Source organism: Aspergillus ruber, assembly GCF_000600275.1.
Source record: "Aspergillus ruber CBS 135680 unplaced genomic scaffold scaffold00026, whole genome shotgun sequence".
NCBI lineage: Eukaryota > Fungi > Ascomycota > Eurotiomycetes > Eurotiales > Aspergillaceae > Aspergillus > Aspergillus ruber.
Window position 1 is genome coordinate 140,149 of NW_024467322.1, and position 22,616 is coordinate 162,764.

Genomic DNA, 22,616 nt, shown 5'->3' on the forward strand with positions numbered 1-22,616 from the left:
CTGTATCCACCGCCCGTCAATTTGCAGTCTCTGGCTGTATTTTTCAAATCCCCGCCGGCAACATGTTTTTTTCCGCTCCGTCCAAATTTTTGGGAAAATCGCAAGAATTGCAGCACGACAATTTCTCGACCAACCATTAAATCAGGCCCTACAGCCTCCTGGAGCTCGTGAAAATGCGCCAGGGGAATCGCGGAGGCAGGCCGACTTTGCGGCAGGGCTTGGATCGCGATGTGAGACTAGGAATTCCCGTCACTGCGTGTTTCTTAGCTGATACTTTTTTTTGTCCTCCGCAGGTCTACCAAGTTGTGCGCAAAATCGTTGACGACCAGATTGAGAAAGACCAGCTGCGACTAACCGTTCCCGCCATATACGACAGCATCAAGAGATCGAATTCCAGCCTGAACCGGAGACCGAAGAGGGTATTGGAGGATAGTCTCGAGCGGGTCGTGGAAATGGTGAAACTCGATATATTCGGAGATGATGAGGAGGACTTGGTAGAGGGTGATTTTGAAGGCTTGGAAGAGCAGCAGCCTCCGGCCCAGGTATGTGCTATGCGTGAAGCGCAATCGCATGTCTAGGGGGGAAAAAATACTGACTAGATCCAGGAGTCCAACAATCTCAATAAGAGCCTTGTCAGCATGTGGAACATCGGATCGAAGTCACAAACACCCACCGAAGCAAATGGCGCTGACAATGTGCCGGCGTCTACATCGGTGTCGACGAAGAAACGAGAACGACAAAATAAAAGTGAATCGTCTTCCAAGCGACGGAAAGCTGAATCCCAAGTCGATAGATCACCACCAACACATGTGAGCCTTACGGATTTGGGTGGGTTGGACGAAGTCATTGAAGACCTGGGTGATCTCGTTATCTTACCGATGACCCGTCCTCAAGTGTATTTATCGTCGAATGTCCAACCACCACGGGGTGTCTTATTACATGGTCCACCAGGATGTGGTAAAACAATGATTGCAAACGCCTTTGCGGCCGAACTCGGAGTTCCGTTCATTTCAATTTCAGCGCCATCGATTGTTTCGGGGATGTCTGGTGAATCCGAGAAAGCCCTCAGAGAGCACTTTGATGAAGCAAAACGAATCGCACCTTGCCTTATCTTCATAGATGAAATAGATGCCATTACGCCAAAGCGCGAAAGTGCGCAGAGGGAAATGGAGAAGAGAATTGTCGCCCAGCTTCTGACATGTATGGATGATCTAGCGTTGGAGAAGACAGAAGGGAAACCCGTGATTGTTCTTGCAGCGACAAACCGCCCGGACAGCTTGGACGCAGCCCTACGTCGTGGTGGGAGATTCGATAAGGAGATAAACATGACAGTTCCATCCGAACCCGTGCGAGAGAAAATAATTCGGGCTCTCACGCGGAAGATGCGCCTTGCAGACGACCTGGATTTCAAGATGTTGGCAAAAAGGACACCAGGTTTTGTTGGCGCTGATCTAAACGATCTTGTCTCAACAGCCGGCGCTACTGCTATCAAGAGGTACCTTGAGATCCTAAAATCCAACAGTGGCGAGGAAATGGATATCGAAGATGAATCGGACGAAGTTAGTCCCAAGATCAAAGAATTGCGACGACTTATCATGCATGCAAAAGAGAATCCTGTTGGAGAAGAATCCCAAGTGGTTGAAATTTCGAACCAGGACTTCTTCGTAGCACTCCCCAAGATCCAGCCATCATCTAAACGTGAAGGTTTCGCAACGATCCCCGATACTACCTGGGCAGACATTGGTGCTTTGGGAGGTGTCCGCGACGAACTTTCTACAGCTATCGTCGAACCAATCAGGAACCCCGAAATCTACGAAAGCGTCGGTATCACTGCACCCACAGGAGTCCTGCTCTGGGGTCCACCTGGTTGTGGTAAAACACTACTTGCCAAAGCCGTGGCCAACGAGTCCCGCGCGAACTTCATCAGCGTTAAAGGTCCCGAATTACTTAACAAATTCGTCGGAGAGTCCGAACGGTCTGTACGACAGGTCTTCGTCCGCGCTCGCTCGTCTGTTCCCTGTGTTATCTTCTTTGATGAACTGGATGCGCTTGTCCCTCGTCGTGACGATACAGTCTCCGAGGCCTCTGCGCGTGTCGTAAACACCCTCCTTACCGAACTCGACGGCTTGGGAAGCAGCCGTCAAGGCATCTACGTAATTGCAGCAACCAACAGACCGGATATTATCGATCCAGCCATGCTCCGTCCAGGCCGTCTCGAGACTCTCCTGTTCGTGAACCTGCCAAGCCCAACAGAGCGTGTGGATATTCTGCAAACAATTGTCCGCAACCTGTCCATCGAGTTCAGTGAGGATCTCAGAAAACTGGCCGAGGACTGCGAAGGGTTCAGCGGCGCGGACTTGGGAAGCTTGCTTCGAAGAGCTGGATACTCCGCCATCAAGAGGCGTGATACCATCAAGTTTGAAGACTTTGTGGCTGCCAAGTCGTTTATTCGGCCCAGTGTTACTGATTTGAGGAAGTATGAGAAGTTGAGGAGGGATTGGAGCGGAGGCGTTCTGTAAATATATCATAGACCAGGTTGTTTCGGTTACAGTTAGACGTATATAGATGCCTTAATGGGGTGTTCAGGATAGTGTGTTCTCTAATCTCAATTCTCTATATTCTATAATAGTTAAGAATAGTCATATCTCTAACCTTCGGCATATCTATCCTCTATTATGATTAGTGCTAAATACAGCAAATGTAAATGCAAATACAGTCATGCTATCTATGTACTTCATGTCTATTGAAAGGCCGCTAAATTTCCCTCGCAGCGGCCTCCAACTCAAGCTTCTCATCCACAGTCAACTCACTCTTCGCACTCTTGATCCGCACAAACGCAATCACCACAGCCAAGGAAAAACCAGCCAACCCAGTCTGAAACCAAAGCGCCGACTGGTAGCTCTTCCGAAGACTCAAGTACCCCTCAGTGTGAACCTGGACGATATCGGCAAACGCCAACATGATGGCAATTCCGAAGTGAAGGGTGCAATTGATCAAGGCGCCCGCTAGCCCTTGTCTTTCCTTCGAAAGGTTCGTGGTTATGAAGATGTTGGTTACGTTGAAACTGATATCGATCCCGATTGTGCCACCAACCATGGCGGGGAATACGAAGGCCCAGTAGTTTCCTCCGAGGGGAACCAGAGCGAATAAGAGACCGGATGCAAGGTAACCCAGAGCGGATATTATCATTAGGATAGTTCCGTTGAGCATGTGGAGAAGATAGCCTCCGGCAACAGAGAGAATGAGACCACCAACTGCCATGGGGACTGCCCATGCGACGACCTGAAGGGGTGAGGCTCCCATAATTTCCTGCATGCTGTTATACGATGTTAATGATCGGACATTGGGTATCTGCTAAAAGGGACGACGCTTACTATAGGCAAGCATAGAGAAGATAAATCCCAAGACACCCATACATGCAGAGGAGAACGAGAATAAGTGGTTTCATGTACTTGACCGAGAACAAATCCCCGGGTATCAAAGGATTCTCGACAACCCATCCCTCCACATATATGAAAGCACTCAGAATAAGGACACCAAGAATCAGACAAACAATGATATACGGCGTCTTCCACCCCTGGGGTGCATGGGCACTGTCCGCGATGGAAAAAATAAACAGCACCATCCCTGGCACGAGCAAGGCAGATCCGATCCAGTCCATGCTAGCCTTAGATGTTGCTCGTTTCTCAGTCCAATCCGAGGGAACCGAAAAGTAAGACGACACGGCCGTGATGGCAGAGAAAATGGCACCAAAAAAGAAATACCACGACCATGACAGAAATTCACCGCAAATGCCGGAAAAGAAGATACCGACAAAAAACCCCAGCGCTGCACAGGCGCCATAGATGCTGAAGACGAGATTTTTACGAGGCCCCGGACGGTATGTTCTTCCGAGAATCATGATACTCGACGGCAAGAATGCTGCCAGCCCCAGCCCCTGCAGTGCTCGGAATATAAACAGCATCAACCAGTTCTGGGAGAATCCGGCAATGAGTGAGGTGATGGTCAACCACACCATCCCCCCAAAGTACAACGCGAATCCTCCGAACATGTCCGCCAAACGACCAAAGATAAGCAGAGTGGCCGTGACGACAAGGGACAAGGCTGTGGCTGGCCAAATTGACTGACTGGGAGGGATGTCCAGCTCCTTTATCAATGTTGGAAGGAGGACATTGGAACCGGATATGTAGTATTCCTACATATTTTGTTAATAAGAGCATCAGGATGATCTCAAGACAAGATACATACAGAAAGGATCTGGCACATGAATATTGAGAAGCAGAATGTTAATTCAGACCATATGGTCGAGAAATGTGGAGGACTTTGTCGCCCTAACCGCTCGATTGTCTCCGAATCCAGTAGTGTTTGGGCATTTGGCCCCTGATCTTCATAATTGATGCCCTTTTCTTGAGCAGAGAAACCAGCATTCTCTGCTATCTCTGTCGGATGACTGCCATTGTGTTCCGGCATTTCGGGATTAATAGCCATATACGAAGGGCTCGCTCGGAAGTGGTTGTATGGTATTGAAAGAGGTGTGTACTCTCACACTCATTGCTCACTCGTCCGTCTATATATAATATTTACGCCACGGTGAGATTCTACATAATTCGACCGCTTCTCCTTCTAGCATCCTCATCGGGAAGGTCCCGGATGAAGTTCAACTTCTGACGAATTTTTCATAGATCACGTGATTACCGGCGGGATCCTTGGCGGCGAGAGGAAGCTTTACTGCAAATGGTTAGTGACGGGAGCGACTAAGCCGTTTACGGTATGATCCCATTCGTCAATTAACTTCTTTTTCAGGAAGTTAACGAGGGTGGGTCCTAATACGGGAATTGTGACTAATGAAAATTACGCTCGATGTGCATAAACTTTTATGAATGGGATAACTTTTACTATGGATATATCTTGAACTATACAACCCAAACAATAATATAAAGAAATAAACGCCCTTGTGTAAATGCGTAGATTGCCTGTTGGTTTCACAATCACATCCACAAACGACAAGTTCCATCTGCACCAGCACTGACACACCACGCTTCTCTCGGATGCCAGTCCACCTCCAACACACCAAGTTCACCAGTAATCTTGTGGCCTTTGAGGACCTTGAGTGGCACAATGCTTGCATTACTAAGCATATCACCCGTAACGCTGCCGTGAAAGATTTGCAAAGAGCCGTCGTCACTCGCGTCCGCAAAGAGAGGGTAGCGGCCACCAGGATGGAACTTGACGGAACGGATAGCCTTACGGTGGTACCGCAATGTTTTGTAGGGGCGTGGGGAGAGTTCAAGATCATGCCACAGGAGACGACGGTCGTAGGATCCCACAATGAGGTTATCTCCGCCAGCAGCGGTAGAGGAGGTTGGATGAATGTCGAAGGAAGAAATCCAGCGGGCACCAGGCTGGATGATCTTGACAAGGAGTTGGCGAGAAAGATCGTAGGCACGCACTGACCGTTGGTTGGCAACGAACAAGACCGGCTTCGATGGGTGGAAGTGAGCAGTTTGCGGAGGCCCACCACCCTTAAGACGGCGGTGGAAGGGGAATTGGGTCAGATGCTTGGAAAGAGTATGGATAGCGATGGCCACAGAGGCAGGCGTAGACGAACCCGGGCACACTGTAACAAAGTAGTCGCCGCGACGATGCCATGAGAGTGATTTGACAACGTAGCGAAGAGGGATAACAGCATACACGCCAGAGTCCGCAAGCGAACTCGATGGGCGAATCCACTGAGGGGGAGCGTTCTTCTTGTTCGCATCCGCACCAGTCGGGGCTGGTCTTGAAGCTGCGTATCCCCACCCAGCATCAAGAATCTCAAGACTGGCTTGTTCAACTTCAGGGTCAACGATAGGGGGAACCGCAAGGAATACATCGTCACCCGCGGCCGCAGCAAGGACAACAGCATCCTTGCCAGGCCTCCACTTAACCACATTGACCGGATCCTCTTCATTTAAAGTTGTACTCCAGAGTTGACGACCAGTGAGAAGTTCCCAAACACGAACAGTTCCATCGTCACCACCAGTGGCAAGCCAGAGGCCGGATGGATCGATGGCCAAGGTACGCACGCGGCCCTTGTGGCCTCTGAAAATAGTGGCGCAGGCAGTTGGGAACGGCTTCAGCTCCTCAGGACTGGGAAGCTTGGGGAGGAGACTCTCGGGATCGATGTTCAGCTTGCTTCTCCGGACTCTAGGAGCCAGGTAAAGATCTAGGCAGCGCTCGAACTTCTCTTTAACAAAGTTCTCATAACCAGGAACCCTCCGGAGGGAGCCAAAGTCATTAGGCAAGAACTCGCTCTCCCGGTCCTCTGGGTCTGTTTGCTCCCAAGTCTTCCGCTCCTTATTATCCGGCAGGTACTCAGGTGGTGGGTGGTAACTCTCCTCGTAACCAGGCGGAGGAAGCTTAGGAGCAGGAATATGCATATGGGGATCCGCATCCTCTGCCTCATCTGCCCACAGGTCATACTTGATTACATTCGGATCCTCCTCATCTCGCTCCTCCGGGGCCTTGTAAGGAAGAATACGACCCTCTCTAATCGCCTTGACAATCTTCATCACCCGCTTGGCTTCATGCTTCGATGGAACGAACCGGCGCTTTGGTTCGGGGGCAGCGCTCAAAGGCATAACTTCTTGCTTGCTGGAGAACCATTCGATAGTCGGTTCGTATGGGTTGTAGCCTTCGTCGGGGATTTCGTTCATTTGAACCTTGCGCAGAAGCTCCAGCTCATCTTGGCTCAGCTCCAGCGGCTTGCCAGTCGACGGATCCGTAAGACCAGTGAAGCCCTTAGGGATCTCGATACTATCCAACAATGCATCTAGAGCTTCGCCCTTTGCGGGACGCATAATCTTCTTCCCGTTAATGTCATAACCTATATGGGGATACTCGTCGTAGAAGGACAAGGGAATGTTGCCGATGGTGTTTGCATCTTCGTCGGCTTCAGAGAGCTCCGAGTTATCGTCCGGATTGATCTCATCATAGAGATAGCGGTCATTTCCATAGGCATCTTTTTCGATGCGGAAATTGATTTGTTCCTCCTCGCTAGATTCGTCGTCGTCGTTGTCCCTCGCCGGCTCGTCGACCGCTGTGCCAGACTTCTTCTTAACCAAGTCTCCACCATCGGAAGGAATCTCATCACTGTCAATACCCTCCTCCCCTTCAACCTCTTCTTCATCACTGCTGAAGTCATCAACCAATTCCACTTCCGAATCGCCTTCATCGCTCGAAAGATCGTTGGCGTCGTCCGAAAGCGCTCCATTCAAATTTTTCTTGCTCAATTCATCCCCGGAAAACGTTCCTGCTTCCTCCTCCACATCGCGCGTAATTGCCTTTCGCTTCTTCGAGCCCTTTGAAGCGTCCATGATGCTGTGTCGGAAGGGATGTCGGGATTCGCGACTTTTTTCTTTTTTTTTTTGGGGGGGGGGGGGATACTTCCTGCTCCCGTTCTGACCGCCCACGTGACACACCGCCTTCTGCCCGCATCTTATCGCTTCATTATTTTGAGGCAATTCTTCTGTTTCATATAATATTCCATGTTTATTTTCAGGGAAATTTTGCCTTCAAGATGTCGCTCAGTTGCTTGGATTGGAATCCGTTGGTTTTTTCTTCAATGGGGTCCAGTAATCATGGCACAAGTGCGGAAACCATCCCGTCGCTGAAGCGGCATGCAGCTTGCGATGAGTGTAGTAAGTCGCCAGCGGCTGAAGGGCCTTGAACTTGCTTGTATGGACGGCTGAACTGTATTTGGATAGGGAAAAGGAAGCTGAAATGCTCCGGAGAGCCTACGGGCTGTATTCGATGCCTCAAGCAGTCTCTGGTCTGCCATTATTCAATACAGAAACAGATGGGACGACCGCCTAAGAAACGAATGCGTGAAGACGACGAAGACACAGAACTTGATAATTTACAGGGGATCGGGCAATGGCCAGAGCTTGGTAGTGCTCACTCATTTGAAGAAAATGCACTCACCGACGGTCTTTTTCCTCAAGTCTATTGTGCACCGTATCGTGTACCGCATGCCTTCCCACATCTATTATCTATGGATAATAATTATGGTCAATCTTTGCAAACACACAACACTGGAGTCATGGAGCCGCTCCCTGCTACAGCAAGTCCATGGCCGGATTTCTCCAGTGTGTCTGCGGCAACAGCTTCATCGTTCGCAAAGCCTGCGGGATCGGCCGATATACAGTTCTCTTCTTCCAGTGCCATTCCACAATGTTCGTGCTTATCATACTTATACTTATGTCTCAGCCATCTTTCTTCTTTATCACCTTTCCCAATCTCTCATCACACAATTTGCTCGTTGTTTATTGGTACGAAGACGGCCCGGGATGTCATACGTTGCGCGGAATGCCCAAAAACATATGCCACCGGTGTGCAAAATGTCATGCTTACTGGGACTTTACTAAATGTTGTCGCTGATGGATGGTTTCGCGTGTCGAAAGCCGACCCTGTAGAACTTGGGAAACAGGCCGCCCCTCCTGCCTACGTGACTTTACTAACAGAGTCGTCCCCAAACTCCACAGAAAGCTGGAGGAAATGGCTTCGCCAAACAGTCAGAAATGCTGTCATTGGAGGTCCTCTTGACGCTGCCGGTCGCGTACGCTGCTCAGATTCGCCGAATTTACTCTCTCTTGTTACGGAATTCGAAGAGCGTCAACAAAAATGGCATGCAGGGAAAGATGCGCCTACATGGGTGTCTCCACAGAAATCGTCGACCAACTTCGAAGGTCAGAGTGACCTCTCCAACGACCAATGTGATGAGAAAGATTATCTTTGCCTCCGTGTGATTCGGAGCGTCAAAGATGTCATATCCAAATTCGACTTCAAGCCACATGAGTATCCAGATGATACAGAATTTTAAGCAAAACCGAAGTTCTTGGTGCATTTGCATCTGACATATTGGCATATTGGCAAGCTGGGGTGTTTAGGGTCAACCGGGTATGTTACAATTTCATAACGAGTTACGAGGTTTTGCGCACGAGGCGTTATTGTGGCATTTGAATCTAGTGCATACAGCAGGTATTATACCAAACGACATCTTTCAATCCATTTTCACCAAATTATGTTCACACATTTTCTACATCTGTGTATCAAATGCAATACTCATTAAGCAAAGATATAAGTAGCAAAAATCTCAGAAGATCATTCTTCCTCCTCATCATCCACAATGTAACGGTTCTTCTTTCGAGATGACGCCTCGCCTGCTAGTGCCTCCGGTGATGCACGTCTGGGTTTAGCAGCTGGCCTTTGAGGTGTGGCAGTGTCTTCATCTGCTTCAGCATCGGCGTCCTCTTCCTCGCCCAGCACTTCTTCCTCCTCATCATCATCGTCGCCGACTTCGGGCTCTTCATCACTACCGACAAGGAACCCATCGTCTTCGTCATATTCATCCTCGCGGGTCCGACCCCGGCGACCATAGTCCTCATCATCCGTGTGGATCTCACCGCGACGATTCGGCTTGCGAGTTGCCTTCGTGCGTGGTCGTGTGGTGAGAAGGCCGTCGTCATCTTCCAATCCGCCCACAGTAAGGCCAGCACCTCCGGTGCGGGACACGCCAGCCCGGCGGCCGCGATCCATTTCGCGATCTGCGAGTTGTTGACGCCGGCGAGCTGCCTTCAGTTTCTCACGTTCTGCCAACTCAGCCTGTCGCTTAGCCAGTTCGGGGTCTTCCTTGACTTCGATAACCGGTGCCGATCCGTCTGCGGTCTTCTTGCCGCCGCGGGTTGCTGCAGCCAGCGATTCTTGAAGTCGCTGGACAGCATCATCCGTTTCCATTGTTGTCGGGAGAACAGTGAGACCGTGTGTCAAGTGCGAAGTCAACCTGAAAACAGAGGAGGTTTCCGCGGCCGCACCCAAATAGACGTGAGAATCCAACTTCGTGTCATAGTTGCCAGATCGGTCAAGAGGTGCAAGTGCTTTGGCTGATATCCTATATTGTTCCTTGGGGGCTGAAGCGAGTTGAAGCGTCATTGACCCATCTTCCCATCGGATAACGCGAGCGTTAGATTGGAGGAGGGAGTCATCGTTCGGATCATGGCGCCAGCAAAGTGATGTGGCTGCTGTAGCGTATGGAGGCGCAACATAGGTCTCGGGGTTGAACTCTTCTGTTTCGAAAGATAAGAAGTTGGGAACGGGCATAGTGTAGACCTGTGAGTTAGGACAAATTAACAATTGGGATCATGCAGTTACGTTCATCAGTGTGCAATACCTCTCCATTTGTGGTCGCTGGCTCTGGCGCTCGACCTAAGCTCAGGTCCATAATGTTGACGGTTTCTCCAAACTCCCCTTCCCCTGGACCCTCGTAATCCATGCGATCTTCCGTTCGATCATAACGGCCCTCGTCGTCGCCGGAATCCAATTGTTCATCGTCGAGTCTTCGCTGGGGTTGGCTAATGGTACAGAGTCAGCCGGTGCTGTATTCACAGCAGCATATGTATATCCATACTCATCCTCTGCCAGTTCTTCCAGCCCCCCTTCATCTCCATCTGAGCCAAAGAGATCTGCATCGTCGTCACCATTCGGTTGGTCTAGGTCCATGTTGTCTGCGGCTGGGGTATTGCTGGGTTCGCTCCCAGCTGGACTCTGACCCCGACCTGAGCGTCCCGGACGACGTACTACCTCTTCGTCTGACGAGGACATTGTGTGTATGAATATCGGTGAGCTGGCGTAGAATTAGAAGAATCGAGGCCGGTCAGGTTCAAGGTAAAAAACACGCTCCAACTATCCAATGAACTCGAGTCGCGGTTATTCAAATTGACTACTCAACTGTCTTTTTTTGTGACTCACAGTATTCGAAATTCTGCAAATTGGAATCAGTTTCGGCGTTGTAATCCTGTCCTTCTTACAGTATTCATTCTACTTGGTTTCGCGCCGGAGCTTCACTTTCTTCGGAGCTACAGAATAATCCGCCCCGTTACTAATTAAGACTAGCTCCAGGATCAACTCCATGGGCCAGACCAAAAGAGGCGATTCACACCAATTGCCTCAGTGTTACTTCTACTTCTTCCCTTGTGCCCATCGCCTGCTTGTTAGTTTTTTTTTTTTTTTTTCTTGAGATCATTGTCTTGCCCGTCCTCAGGAATTGAGTGGTTTAAAATGGCGACCTTTTTCCAAAGTGTGTAAGTAATTCATTGGAGGAGGGGGGGAAATTCAGGGACTGATAACCTCCCCGGTTGTCCCCTGATTCTCCATGCTGCGGAGGAACGCTACACAGCACAAAGAAACGTCCTCTTTACTTATTTATTTGATTTTACTTATTTATGCGCACTTTTTCTTGTGGCATCTTTTGATCTGCTCCTAATTTCCATTGTGCTTCTCACCGCTTCAAGTACTGGCGCTAACTCGGACTGTCTCAACTCTAGTCGTCAAGGGTTTGGCAGAGGTAACAACAAGAACAACAATAATAATAACACCACCAACAACAACGCGGCCCCCAAGTCTCCCGCTCCATTGCCTGTCGCTCAAACTCCCCAAATCTCGCCTGCTCCCAACTCTCCGTCTCTCGGTTCGCCGCTGCCAATGGACAGCCCCGCCGCATACGATCCCGACGCACCCAAATATTTCTTTCAGGAGAAGTACGCCCCTCTGAACGTAAGGGGTAACTTTTTGACTCTCTGTGCCTGTCCAAAGAATGTGGAGCTGGGAGAATGGTTGGCCCATCAGAGTAAGCGGTCCTTGCGCAGTATGGCTGGAGTATGCATGCTAGAGACTGACACTATACAGTTGTCGAGCAGTACCGTCTGCTTCATGCGATGCTGCAGGTTATCCAAGAGGTCAATGGAGTCACTGGTCTTCCTATTTGCAATGAGGCCACCTGCCCAACCATGTCTGCAGGACGGTAAGTCACAACGGATATGGAATCTGAAATTTGGATTTCCAACTAATGGGACTCTTCTTCCTCTAGATTGACTTACACGTGGCTTGTGGATGGTCGTGCCGCGAAGATCTCGGCTCCCAAGTTCATCAACCGTGTTGAAAAGTGGATCATCAGTAAAATTCATGACCCCGTCATGTTCCCAACCGACAAGGTGGCTAATGCCCCAGATACCTTTGCCGTCAATGAGGCCTCCGGGGCTGCTCCATCCAACCCTCCAGCGAATGCTACTGCAGAGGAGTGGATTGGCAAGTCCAGTGGTTTCCCGCCAACTTTCTACAAAGACTGTCAGGGTATCATGAAACAGATGTTCCGTTGCTACGCCCATCTCTACCATGCTCACTGGCTGAACCCCTTCTGGCATATCAACAAACATGACATTCTTAACATGGCGTTCGTTCATTTTGTGACTGTCGCCAAGTACTATAAGCTCGTTTCCGACAAGGAGATGGAGCCCATGCAGCCCCTTATCGACTTGTTTATCAAGCAACAGCGCATTCCGCCAGAGGCAGTCGGGGGCGGACACTGGGCGCAACAAACATCTAGCTGAGCTAGAAAGTACACTCGTGACATGGCTGCTTCAAGGCCTTCTTCACTCGCTTTTCGGTGACGATTAATTGTCTTCTAACCTGGTGTTGGAAACTTGTTTATCTCAATTTCTACGCAGTACAGTTTTGGCTTTTTGTTTATGGGCCATCTTTAACGATATGGGCAGATCAACGCAGTGGACGGTACGCCCATCGGATCAAGACATTGGAGCATATGGTATATTAGCAGATATCCTTGTTTTTTGTTGTTGGTTTACTTGTCTCCATATATTCCTGCATGTATGCTTGAATTAGTTTTTGAGATCAGGGTTGCATGTTTTTCGTCATTATCTACATCTAGGCATGATTGTGTTCTTCAGCCTAGTCAGATACATAGTGCATAGCCTTATGGCGAAGGTTCTTCGTTGGATGGAAGCTCTGTTTTTGTTTCTTTGTTTCTGCTAGGTATAGCGTAATGTGGAAATGACTTGACTTTTTGGCCTTGCCCTTGAACGTGATTTGCTGAATCCTGATGTGTAGTCGCCGTAAAGCTCTAGCATCCGACGGCGTCAACTGAACCATGACCCTTCGAGCTCACTTCGACTTTGATAGGTACGTTGTGCGATTCAGTTTCGTCAAAACACCGCGAGTGAATAGACAGACGCAAGACTAATTATTGGCTGAAACTCAATAACCCCCATTTAAATCGTTGATGATCCATAACACGATTTTCCCTAGATGCCCATGCGAATGATATGTACGAGTCGGTCCCAAAGTATTGGACAAGTGAACCGAGAATCACAGGTAGATCCCGTTTTGTCCTGCGCTTGCGTCTCTATTTCCCGTCTCTTGGTCTGCATCGTTATGATGCGCCTCGTTGCCGACGGTCCCGTTAATCGCCAGCTGAGCTTCTGATGGCTGCGCATCTGCATTCTCCTTATTTGTATCCGTCCCATTCATGTTTGCAACCTCAATCCATCGCTGACCCCGCCTCTCCACTTCCGCCTTCAACAACGCAATGCGCTCGGTGAACTTTGCGAGAACACCCTCATTCTCTGATACATAGTCTTCAATTTCGCGTTTGTCCTCTTCCGAGTCGCAGGATTCGGCGACGAATGCTTTCATTTCATCATTGGAGCGGTGCAGGTGGGCGATGGAGTTTTGGAGCTCGGATGCTTTGGCGAAGAGAGCGAGGATGGGGAGCTCTTTGATGGCGTCCGCGAAGGTGTAATGGGTAAATATAGGATTCGGGTGGTCCGACATTTTGTCTGGAGGTATTCTTGGGTCTTGATGATGATGGTGTCGAGTACAAGACAGTCCGACTGGGGGTTGTTTTCTGTATCCTTATCGTTATCAGCACGTGCATAGACGATTTCAAGAATGCAAATATGTACAGCGAGGTGCTATACTCTAATATTGTAATAAACCAGAGAGCGTAGGCCGCACCAGTATAGACAGAAATGATCTCATGAATCGTTTGCTTGGTAAAGACGCACTTATAGCCCAAAGTCAGCATCCTACGACCAAACACGTGACTTTCGGAGAAATCCTTCTCGGAGCTTTTCGAATCGGCTCATCCTCCGCCAGCAACAACACCCGGCCTGTTGCAGCTGGATTCGCTCCATAATCGCAGGATATGAGCAATGTATTCTGCGTCGCATGGCGGGTTTCATGCCCAGGGCTCCGGTCTCTGAGCATGTCCCCGTCCAATGCAATTCCGCTCCGCTCCGCCTGTCGTGATCTCCGCACTTCGCTCCCATCGTGGTATTCGAACTATACCGGCCGACGGCCTTTCGGATCGCTTATGCCATTCACCCCCTCTACAAGACATCTTCTTCTTGTTGGGTTGAATTCACTTTCTTCAGTTGCGATTCTTTCTAGACCGTTCTCATCTACCCGTTTCTTGTCGTCCGAATCTACCCCTCCGGTTGAACATGGCGTGCAGCTCCGTTCCGAACCATTCTCTACAGACGAAATCAACGCAATTTTTGGAAAGGCAAAGGTCTCGCCCGCGGTGGGTAACCGGGTTCTTGCCGTTCTACAAGGTAGACGTGAAGCCGGTACTTTGGATCTCGATCTCCCGGAAGACATAACACATTCGGTCCGCAAGCTCAGTCTTGATACAGCCCTCAAATTTCTCCGTGCAAACTACCCGCTTGACGAGGATGCAGCGATTCTTGCCCGCATTGAGCGGGAAGAAGCGGATGAGGAACAGAAGTTGATTCGCCGCGCAGAAGAACTGGGATTGTACAAACCGCAAAGTGGAACATACGGCGCTGAACGGGGTGAGAAGGATGATCCCTCTGGAAAGAGTGCTTTGTTAGAACTTCGCAAGCGAAATGAGGCACGTATTTTGGAACAAGAGGAGAAGAAGCGCCAGGCATGGCTTGAGGGTGAGCAACAAGACCTCGAGGTTCTGAAACAGCAGGCCGAAAAGAATAAGGCGCTGCAAACGATCGATAACACTGCAGCTCTAGAAGGTTAGTATACTTGCGTCTCTGTGTGGTTTTGGTATCTTGTTAACCCGGTGGTATAGCTCGACCGCGCGCCGACCCACAGCAACGTCCGCTATTGGCCTGGATCCAAAAACACCACTTGCGTGGTACAGATAACGACGTCGACGTATCTCAAATGACTAATGTACGCTCTCAATTAACATACAATAAAGGACATTACTGATTTGTCTGCAGGCCCGTCGGATCATTCCGTCTTTGGCAATAGCGTTGCTCACCATCGGCCTTGCCTACGTTTTTGCTCAGAACTATGAATCTCCATTGAAGCAGGACCGTATGTTCCCCGAGACTCCTCCTGCTGCTGCGACAGCCATGGCTATTATTGGTTTGAATCTGTGTGTCTATCTCCTGTGGAAGGTGCCACCGGCTTGGAGAATGCTCAACCGGCATTTTATTATCGTCAACGCGTGGCCTCGCGCAACTAGTATGATCGGAAGTGTTTTTAGTCACCAGACATTTAAGCACTTTGCGTTGAACATGAGTCTCTTGTGGTTTATTGGAACACGACGTAAGTATCCGGCATTCTAATTCGGTGGTCGAACAAATACTGACATGCTTCCAGTACACGACGATATTGGCCGGGGAAACTTCATAGCCCTATATATGGCTGCTGGTGCCTTGGGTTCGTTTACGTCCCTTGCGGCACACACTCTGCTTCTCAAGGATCTAGCCGCGACATCTCTTGGTGCTAGCGGGGCAATGTCAAGTCTCGTCGCTGCTTGGTGCATGCTCCATTCAAAGTAAGCGCAAAATCTTCCCGACAATACGGCAATAACTGACAACCAGCCAGCGACAAGCTCACTATTTTCTTCCTTCCCCGTGAGTGGCAGGAAACCTTCTCAGCGCCCGGATGGCTAGTCCTGGCTGGCTTCATTGCCTTCGAGGCCGTAAGCATGGTGACTCCTTTCAGTGCCGCCAAGTTCGACCATTATGCTCATCTGGGTGGTTACCTCACGGGTACAGTATGGGCGCTTGCTTGTAAGGCAGATCAGAAGAAGCGACGAGAGGAGAGATCGTGGTGGGAGAAGATTGTGTCTTCTGATTGATCGGTTCTTGGCTTTCTTGGGTTATCGTTTGGGTGCGTACGGTTCCAACAAGTCCTGTTTTATTAGATATTTGTTATTGTATACTCTTCTCCGTGGAAAGTGGACAGCCATATGTATTATAGCACGAATCTTTCGAATCCAGTCAATATAGACTAACATTCGACTCATCTCATCTCGACTCATTATCCTCGTCGCATAACCATAAAAGAACTAATAAATCGCTTCGATATATTAATTCAACAAGCAATTAAATATTCTAATAATATAGAAGCACGAAAGAAATCGGACAATTAAAATTGTGCTAAATCTCAAGGGTAATGGGATTCTCCCTTCTCTTCGACTTAGGGCTGTGCGATATTCAAAGAGCCGTTGAAACAAAGACATATTGTAAATACCATGCTCAAGGGAACTTCCATGTTCTTTTTTTTTTTTTTTCTCTATTTTTCGCTCTTTATTTTTCGAAACAAACAAGACAAAGACCCATGTTGCCTTAGGCATTGTTTATATTGCGGGACCATACATTGTCCCAAATAAGCAATGCGACTTCAAAAGGACCCAGACCCAGACCCTGTGACTAGCTTAACTTTCTTGAAAATTTTTCAAATAATCAGATAGTCTCAGGTAAGTGAGAATACCATAGGGCTGTAGTTCTTTTCATTCTTGTATGTTGTAGACAATGCAAATGTCCCTAGGGCTCTCTCATTATCACCTATGGCTAGGCATACTTATCTGGTTGCCATCATTCATTCACAGACAAAACACGCCACCATGTTTTATAAAAGAGGCGTTTCTCGCGTTGTTGATGTCCCTTTTTGTCAATTTTCTGCTTCGCCTCCTCTTTTCTCGCACACAATTCTCGTTATTTTCTTTTCTTCTCCCAGCTCTCATAGCTCGACTTCTGATCATATATTCTTTGTTTTTCCCCCCAGCAACCACTTTTCGTCTTTTACTTTTGGCTTCCAACAACTCGCTTGGTCGTAACCCTACCTTTCTTGTTATCTCTTGTAGTTCCATACCATACGCGTCCCATCTTCGGTCTTGCTCGTCAAGTCACCATGAGCCAGGGGACTTCTCAGCACAACAAAAACAACAACAACAACAACAACAACAACAACAACAACGTCAATCACGTCACTGGCGAGGATATTATCCCTCGAATGAGGGTTCGCTCTCGTCGACCTGTCGACCCCATGGCTTTTATTTTCAAGATGAAGAGGAGCCGACAAGCTATCATGGGGTCTCAAGAGCCTGAGTCCGTCGAAGATAGCTCGTCCTCCTGCAAAGATACTTTTCTCATCTCTGAGAGCGAGGAGGAAGTTGAATCTTTGGGTGGGGGTCAGGACAAGCCTGCTTCTTCTCAGCCTCGGGACGAACAGGTCGTCGAAGACAAGGACAAGGACTCGAACGGCGAGGTGGTTAGTGACCTGTTCAAGAACAGGGAATTATCGAAGACCCAAGTGCAAGAGGTGAATGATTCCTTCAGTGTAGCAGCCTTCGCTGCTCGTGTCATCCACCCTTGGCACATCGTTGACTACCACTTGTACCTGCTTCAGATTGAGGGCAAGAAAGACCTCGCTGCGCGGCGTAATGGTACTCTGTTGCGTGATGGTGTTGAATGCCGCTCCCTCTACTATGATGAGATGTTCGAAGACGACACATTCGACCCTGACTTCGTCGGCCCAGAACCCAGCGTTCTCTTTGCGGCTTTGCCTGTCCCCGAACACCACATTCAATTCAATGGTGCTGCGTACGTGCTGGAATACGATTGGCACCTGAGAACTTTCTGTGCTCGTCACTTCGCCTGGGTGCCTGAGGACCTGCGTAACATCGAGTGCGTATGGACCGAGGGCATCATCATCTACTGCGTCCCAATCGTCGAAATTATTGACGTTATGAAAACGGCCTTGGAACAACGATACCGTCGACTTGAATTTTTGAGCACCAATTCTCGCTGCACAACTTCGTACGTGGCACACGACGATCCCGGTATGGAGCTTGTCGTTGCGTACTCGTTCTGTCAGTTTGCCGTTGATTTTGCGGAAGCCCTCATCCCAGAGACAACATATGAAGATATTGAGATCTTCAAGTCTGGATTGGAGGGAGTCATGGAAGAGATCCGTCTCACCTTGCAACGTGCTTCGTATCGGGCGTGGTTTGCTGTCGGCGAAGGCCTTTCCATGGAGAAGTTTTCCCACAAGGTGCACTTCGACCGGTACCTCAATGACCTCTTCATATACAACAAGTCGATCGAGGAGGGAAGCCTTCGTGGCAAGAAATGGCATGCTCCCGGAATCGACACGTGCAAGAAAATCCGTGACAATGACGCTAGGAAGCGTCGGGCTAGAAATGAACGCCGTCTGAAGGACGTGTTTGTCCCTTTTGATCAAAACGAACATAGAGAGAGGCAGAAGAGAGCGTTCCAGGAGATGTTGGATAATGCAGACAAGAGTCAAGCTGACGCTCTCCTCAAAGAGCTTCTACAGGTCCCGTTGACACCACTCTGGGGTGAATTGAATTTTGATGAGTTCGAAATGAGCCCCGGCTCCCCTACTGTTGTCCACTCGGCTCCTGTACAAGATGATAGTCTCGAAGTCACCGAGTACAATCACATGTCTCTCTTGCACCTTTTGAATAACGTCCTTGACATTGTCCAGGGACAGCCAGATTTGGATACGTTGGAGAATCAGCGACGGTTTGGCGCTCTGCTGACGGAAATGGGAAATTGCATGGTGAAAGACACTTTGGGTTTGTTATCTATTGCGCCGCAGTCGGGTTTCGACAACGACGATTGGAGTCTTTTGGTTCACGGTGAGGATAATAACAAAGAGGATGGAGGACCAACCGCTCCTGTTCGTCGTCTTCTCCCGAGCCCTATCCTTGATTAACTGTTCTCTTATCTTTCTTTTGTCCAATTTTGCTCTGTTTGTCTTTCCTTTTGTTTCTCCTCTGGTCTCTGGTCTTTTGTCCCTGGTGTTCCGTTCAGGTTCCTTTTCGACCCCCTTTTTGTCAGGATACGATATCTTCCCACACTCATTTTTGCTGTTATTTTGCTGTCGTTGAATCTTCTCCATTCATCTCTTTGAATCTGTTTTCGTTCGATCTTTCGCAATTTTTTTGTTGATTTCATCCTGGACCTTGGTGGCAGTTTGCAAGATTTTGCGTCGCCGTTGAACATTCCCTTCTCTTTTTGTATGAGTCCTGGTTGAGGCTTGAGCTTGGTCTCGTCTGAACGCTTTTTTTTTTTTTTTTTTTTTTTTTTTTTTTTTTTGTCATTGAGTACAACTGGATTGAGCTAAACTGCAGGAAATAATGAGGGAAAGAAAGTAGGAGGAAAATTTGAAAAGAATTTGCACAAATACACAGAATCTGGAAAGCTGGTCGATTCTGTAACTAGGATGTTCTATGGCAAGTGTTGGAATACAGAGAACAGGGCATAATGAAATTAGTGCTTTTTTTTTTTTTTCTATTTCGATGGCGCTAGTGGACATAGTAGTATGATCTTTAGTAGAGAATAGTCTGATAGATAGTAAGAGGCATTCTGACTCTTTCTGGAAGGAGGTGGTTATATATGTCATGTTCCTGGCATAATTACATTATGCACATTTATGCATTATTATACGTAATATGTTGCATGCTAGCTGCGCCACTGCGGCTCTCAGTCCAATCAGTGGCTGTCTTGTGGCGTTACGTGGCTCAAAATGGAGCTGGTTTACTACTACAGCATTTTCGATTGGTCAATTGCCTCACCACTCCCTGTCATTGCCAAGATAAGTCACGGCGCTAACCCAAGATAGCAGCTCTCCTGTTTTGGTCAGCCCTACTGCTAATTTCCGCTGTTGCTGACTTTCGCTCGTTCTCTCATTCCTCAGTCTTTCCTTTTTTCTTTCTGTCTCCCCGTGTCTCTCTCTTTCCACCTGTCTCTATTGTACTCCGTATACACTTTCCCTGGTTATTGTTCCCTTATCGCGTCTCGCAATTTCCCTCCCGCGCGGACTATCACAGTCACTAACCCCTGGGGATCCGTGACTAATCCGTGCCTCGAGAGACTATTTATTTTCTCCCCCTCGATAGAACAGGAGGGAGACAAATAATAAGAGGGTGGCATTTGCTCTATGATTGCTTCTGCCATTTCTGTCCTTCTTGTGCATATATTGACTTAGCCGGAGAATTGCAGAACGATGACGGAATCCTATCCAGGGGTCCAAGGTAAGTGACCACTACACGCGCGCGCGAAATTGATATGTCGAATTATTCGTATCATGATGCTAATGTATGTGTACCTCGTGCGCAGGTGTCCCGATCCAGAATGGCGTGCCGCACGTTGACGTGATTTCCGGTCCTCTGATCAACTTCAAGAACATGCACATGGAACCCTCGTCTGCGATTTGGCATGGTAGTGTATTGATTGTAACGAAGCCTGGTCAGCCTCAGCCGCCGCAGCTTCACTTGCGCCAAGCGAATCCCGTCGGGGACATCCATAATGCTCAGGTCAACAGAGGGAACGTGCCGACCCAGCAAGGGATGGTCATTGAAGGACTACGTCTCTATGAAGACCTAGGAAAGGCTTTCTGGCGGTTTTCAATCGCTATCCCCGTCGAAAATTACGAGGCTCGTTGGGAATATGACATTCCGGGTCTGCAAAATGTCGAGGGGGGCCCGGTCAACTCGCCCTGGAACTTTGTGGTTCCCGCACTGAACCAGTCAATGCGCCAGATGTTTCACTCCTGCAATGGCTTCTCAGTTGGTACGGACATGGATGCCTGGGTCGGCCCCACCTTGTGGAAGGAAGTGCTCCGGGTGCATGAAAGCAAACCGTTCCATGTCATGATTGGTGGTGGTGACCAACTCTACAACGATGGGATCCGTGTGGACGGTCCTCTCAAGGAGTGGACCTCAATTGGCAATCCTCATAAGCGGCGTGCCCACGATTTCAACAATGACATGCGAGCCCGCTGTGATGACTATTACTACGCTAACTACGTCCGCTGGTACAACACGGAGCCCTTCAGGACTGTCAACGGGATGATCCCTCAGATCAACATCTGGGACGACCACGACATCATTGATGGCTTTGGCTCCTACACGGACCACTTCATGCGCTGCTCCGTTTTCCGGGGCATCGGCGGTGTGGCTTTCAAGTACTACTGCTTGTTCCAGCATCACATCGCTCCGCCGCTGTCCACGTACACGACGGATGCTCCCCAAACCATGAGCGCTGTCAACGGCACCGCAGGTGCAGACCCGCGGCAGCTGGAAAACACATATGTCTTGGAGGACCAAGCAGAGGATGACAGCTGGATCGTTGGTAAGCGTCCCGGTCCGTACGTGGAGGAGAAAAGCCGAAATCTGTACATGCGTCTAGGTAGACGGATCGCGTTTATCGGCGTGGATGCGCGCACAGAACGGACCCGTCACCAGGTCAATTATGAAGATACCTATGACCTCATTTTCAACCGTCTCGAACAAGAGGTCGCCGCGGCCAACGGCGATATCAAGCATTTGGTGGTTCTTCTGGGAGTCCCCATTGCCTATCCCCGTCTGGCATGGTTGGAGAATATTCTGAGCTCCCCTGTTATTGCACCTATCCGTCTATTGAACAAGCGTTTCGGATTCGCGGGCGGTCTGTTCAACCAGTTCGACGGTCAAGTCGATCTGTTGGACGACTTGGATGATCATTACACGGCTCGTCAGCACAAGAAGGAACGAAAGATGTTCATCAACCGTCTCCAAGACTTTGCCAAGGTTCATTCGGTTCGAGTGACGATCCTGGGTGGTGACGTTCATCTGGCAGCCATTGGTCGATTCTATTCGAAACCCAAGCTGGGTGTCCCAACCGGTCACGACCACCGGTTCATCGTGAACATTGTCAGCAGTGCTATCACCAATAAGCCGCCTCCTAAAGCAGTGGCAAACCTGTTAGCTCAGAGAAACAAGCTTCACCATCTCGATGACTACACCGACGAAACAATGATGGACTTCTTCGATCAACAGCCCGGCGGTGTGGAAAAGAGCGCATCCTGGAACAAGACGACGATGCCGTCGCGGAATTTCGCCTGTATCACTGAAAACGATGCTCTGCCCATGAACCCCGAGGCATCCGGAGCTACGAATGGCTACGCACCAAAGCAGACGCCCAAGGATGGACACTCGCCGCTGCATAGAGGTGAGGAGAATGTTGGTACCGCGCACCCGGCTGCTGATGGCATCGGTTTCAGTGACATGTATGGTGGTCTGGATGTATCCATCAAGGTGGAAATCGACCCGCAGAACCGGGACGGGGCTGCCCATGGCTACGGATTCAGTAGTAAGTTCTCCCCTGCATTTTCTCTGAAAATAAAGGAGACTGACAATGATATAGTTCCTCCATTGCAATTTAACCCCCAGGCAGACACTGCTCCCAGACCTGTCTCTGGACATGCTCACTCGCTTCGACCTCCATCTGTGCGACCTAATTCCGATCGTCCTTCATCCAACAGACCCCACACGGCTCTCCCCTAATCAACTTACGCGAACCTTTAGAAGAGGGAAAAGTAATTTGGGGTATTTAGAATACACATCTGGTTTATAATACACTTTTTGATACTGGGCGCAGCATTGTGGTTTGATTCGGTTTTAACATATATCCATTGTTTAGTTCTGTTATTTAATTTATTCTTTT

At 49.1% G+C, this 22,616-nt stretch overlaps 10 protein-coding genes across 10 annotated transcripts; 6 read left to right on the forward strand and 4 right to left on the reverse strand.

The window, feature by feature from the left end:
* Nucleotides 1–115: 115 nt before the first annotated feature.
* Nucleotides 116–2,601, forward strand: EURHEDRAFT_388620 (putative AAA family ATPase/60S ribosome export protein Rix7). The gene is made up of 3 exons (XM_040779752.1): nucleotides 116–230; nucleotides 294–542; nucleotides 606–2,601. The coding sequence occupies exons 1-3, from the start codon at nucleotides 174–176 to the stop codon at nucleotides 2,517–2,519; spliced, it is 2,220 nt and encodes a 739-aa protein (XP_040636208.1). The 5' UTR covers nucleotides 116–173; the 3' UTR covers nucleotides 2,520–2,601.
* A 153-nt stretch (nucleotides 2,602–2,754) lies between these two features.
* Nucleotides 2,755–4,470, reverse strand: EURHEDRAFT_462472 (putative MFS multidrug transporter; the record flags this gene model as incomplete). The annotated part of the gene is made up of 3 exons (XM_040784803.1): nucleotides 2,755–3,316; nucleotides 3,375–4,195; nucleotides 4,249–4,470. The coding sequence occupies 3 exons, from the start codon at nucleotides 4,468–4,470 to the stop codon at nucleotides 2,755–2,757; spliced, it is 1,605 nt and encodes a 534-aa protein (XP_040636209.1).
* A 385-nt stretch (nucleotides 4,471–4,855) lies between these two features.
* Nucleotides 4,856–7,381, reverse strand: erb1 (ribosome biogenesis protein ERB1). The gene has a single exon (XM_040782644.1). The coding sequence runs from the start codon at nucleotides 7,353–7,355 to the stop codon at nucleotides 4,989–4,991; it is 2,367 nt and encodes a 788-aa protein (XP_040636210.1). The 5' UTR covers nucleotides 7,356–7,381; the 3' UTR covers nucleotides 4,856–4,988.
* A 222-nt stretch (nucleotides 7,382–7,603) lies between these two features.
* EURHEDRAFT_506166 (Zn(II)2Cys6 transcription factor rglT) lies at nucleotides 7,604–8,860 on the forward strand (the record flags this gene model as incomplete). Its single annotated transcript, XM_040785854.1, has 2 exons — nucleotides 7,604–7,679; nucleotides 7,746–8,860. The coding sequence occupies 2 exons, from the start codon at nucleotides 7,604–7,606 to the stop codon at nucleotides 8,858–8,860; spliced, it is 1,191 nt and encodes a 396-aa protein (XP_040636211.1).
* Nucleotides 8,861–8,970: 110 nt separating this feature from the next.
* On the reverse strand, nucleotides 8,971–10,837 carry EURHEDRAFT_415288 (Paf1-complex subunit LEO1). Its single transcript, XM_040782645.1, has 3 exons — nucleotides 10,445–10,837; nucleotides 10,208–10,388; nucleotides 8,971–10,146 (listed from the first exon to the last, which is right to left on the reverse strand). The coding sequence occupies exons 1-3, from the start codon at nucleotides 10,636–10,638 to the stop codon at nucleotides 9,142–9,144; spliced, it is 1,380 nt and encodes a 459-aa protein (XP_040636212.1). The 5' UTR covers nucleotides 10,639–10,837; the 3' UTR covers nucleotides 8,971–9,141.
* Nucleotides 10,838–11,037: 200 nt separating this feature from the next.
* EURHEDRAFT_415289 (Mob1/phocein family protein) lies at nucleotides 11,038–12,841 on the forward strand. The gene is made up of 4 exons (XM_040782646.1): nucleotides 11,038–11,117; nucleotides 11,361–11,662; nucleotides 11,722–11,836; nucleotides 11,903–12,841. The coding sequence occupies exons 1-4, from the start codon at nucleotides 11,095–11,097 to the stop codon at nucleotides 12,420–12,422; spliced, it is 960 nt and encodes a 319-aa protein (XP_040636213.1). The 5' UTR covers nucleotides 11,038–11,094; the 3' UTR covers nucleotides 12,423–12,841.
* On the reverse strand, nucleotides 12,718–13,868 carry EURHEDRAFT_415291 (uncharacterized protein). Its single transcript, XM_040782647.1, has 2 exons — nucleotides 13,794–13,868; nucleotides 12,718–13,742 (listed from the first exon to the last, which is right to left on the reverse strand). Exon 2 carries the CDS (start codon nucleotides 13,660–13,662, stop codon nucleotides 13,198–13,200), a length of 465 nt encoding a protein of 154 aa, XP_040636214.1. The 5' UTR covers nucleotides 13,663–13,742; nucleotides 13,794–13,868; the 3' UTR covers nucleotides 12,718–13,197.
* Nucleotides 13,869–13,986: 118 nt separating this feature from the next.
* Nucleotides 13,987–16,137, forward strand: EURHEDRAFT_388627 (rhomboid protease PCP1). The gene is made up of 5 exons (XM_040779753.1): nucleotides 13,987–14,879; nucleotides 14,936–15,039; nucleotides 15,090–15,420; nucleotides 15,475–15,652; nucleotides 15,703–16,137. The coding sequence occupies exons 1-5, from the start codon at nucleotides 14,036–14,038 to the stop codon at nucleotides 15,956–15,958; spliced, it is 1,713 nt and encodes a 570-aa protein (XP_040636215.1). The 5' UTR covers nucleotides 13,987–14,035; the 3' UTR covers nucleotides 15,959–16,137.
* A 468-nt stretch (nucleotides 16,138–16,605) lies between these two features.
* EURHEDRAFT_543562 (uncharacterized protein) lies at nucleotides 16,606–19,035 on the forward strand. Its single transcript, XM_040787419.1, has one exon. The coding sequence runs from the start codon at nucleotides 17,014–17,016 to the stop codon at nucleotides 18,841–18,843; it is 1,830 nt and encodes a 609-aa protein (XP_040636216.1). The 5' UTR covers nucleotides 16,606–17,013; the 3' UTR covers nucleotides 18,844–19,035.
* Nucleotides 19,036–20,136: 1,101 nt separating this feature from the next.
* EURHEDRAFT_380016 (uncharacterized protein) lies at nucleotides 20,137–22,456 on the forward strand (the record flags this gene model as incomplete). Its single annotated transcript, XM_040779235.1, has 3 exons — nucleotides 20,137–20,164; nucleotides 20,250–22,262; nucleotides 22,317–22,456. The coding sequence occupies 3 exons, from the start codon at nucleotides 20,137–20,139 to the stop codon at nucleotides 22,454–22,456; spliced, it is 2,181 nt and encodes a 726-aa protein (XP_040636217.1).
* Between the last annotated feature and the right edge of the window lie 160 nt (nucleotides 22,457–22,616).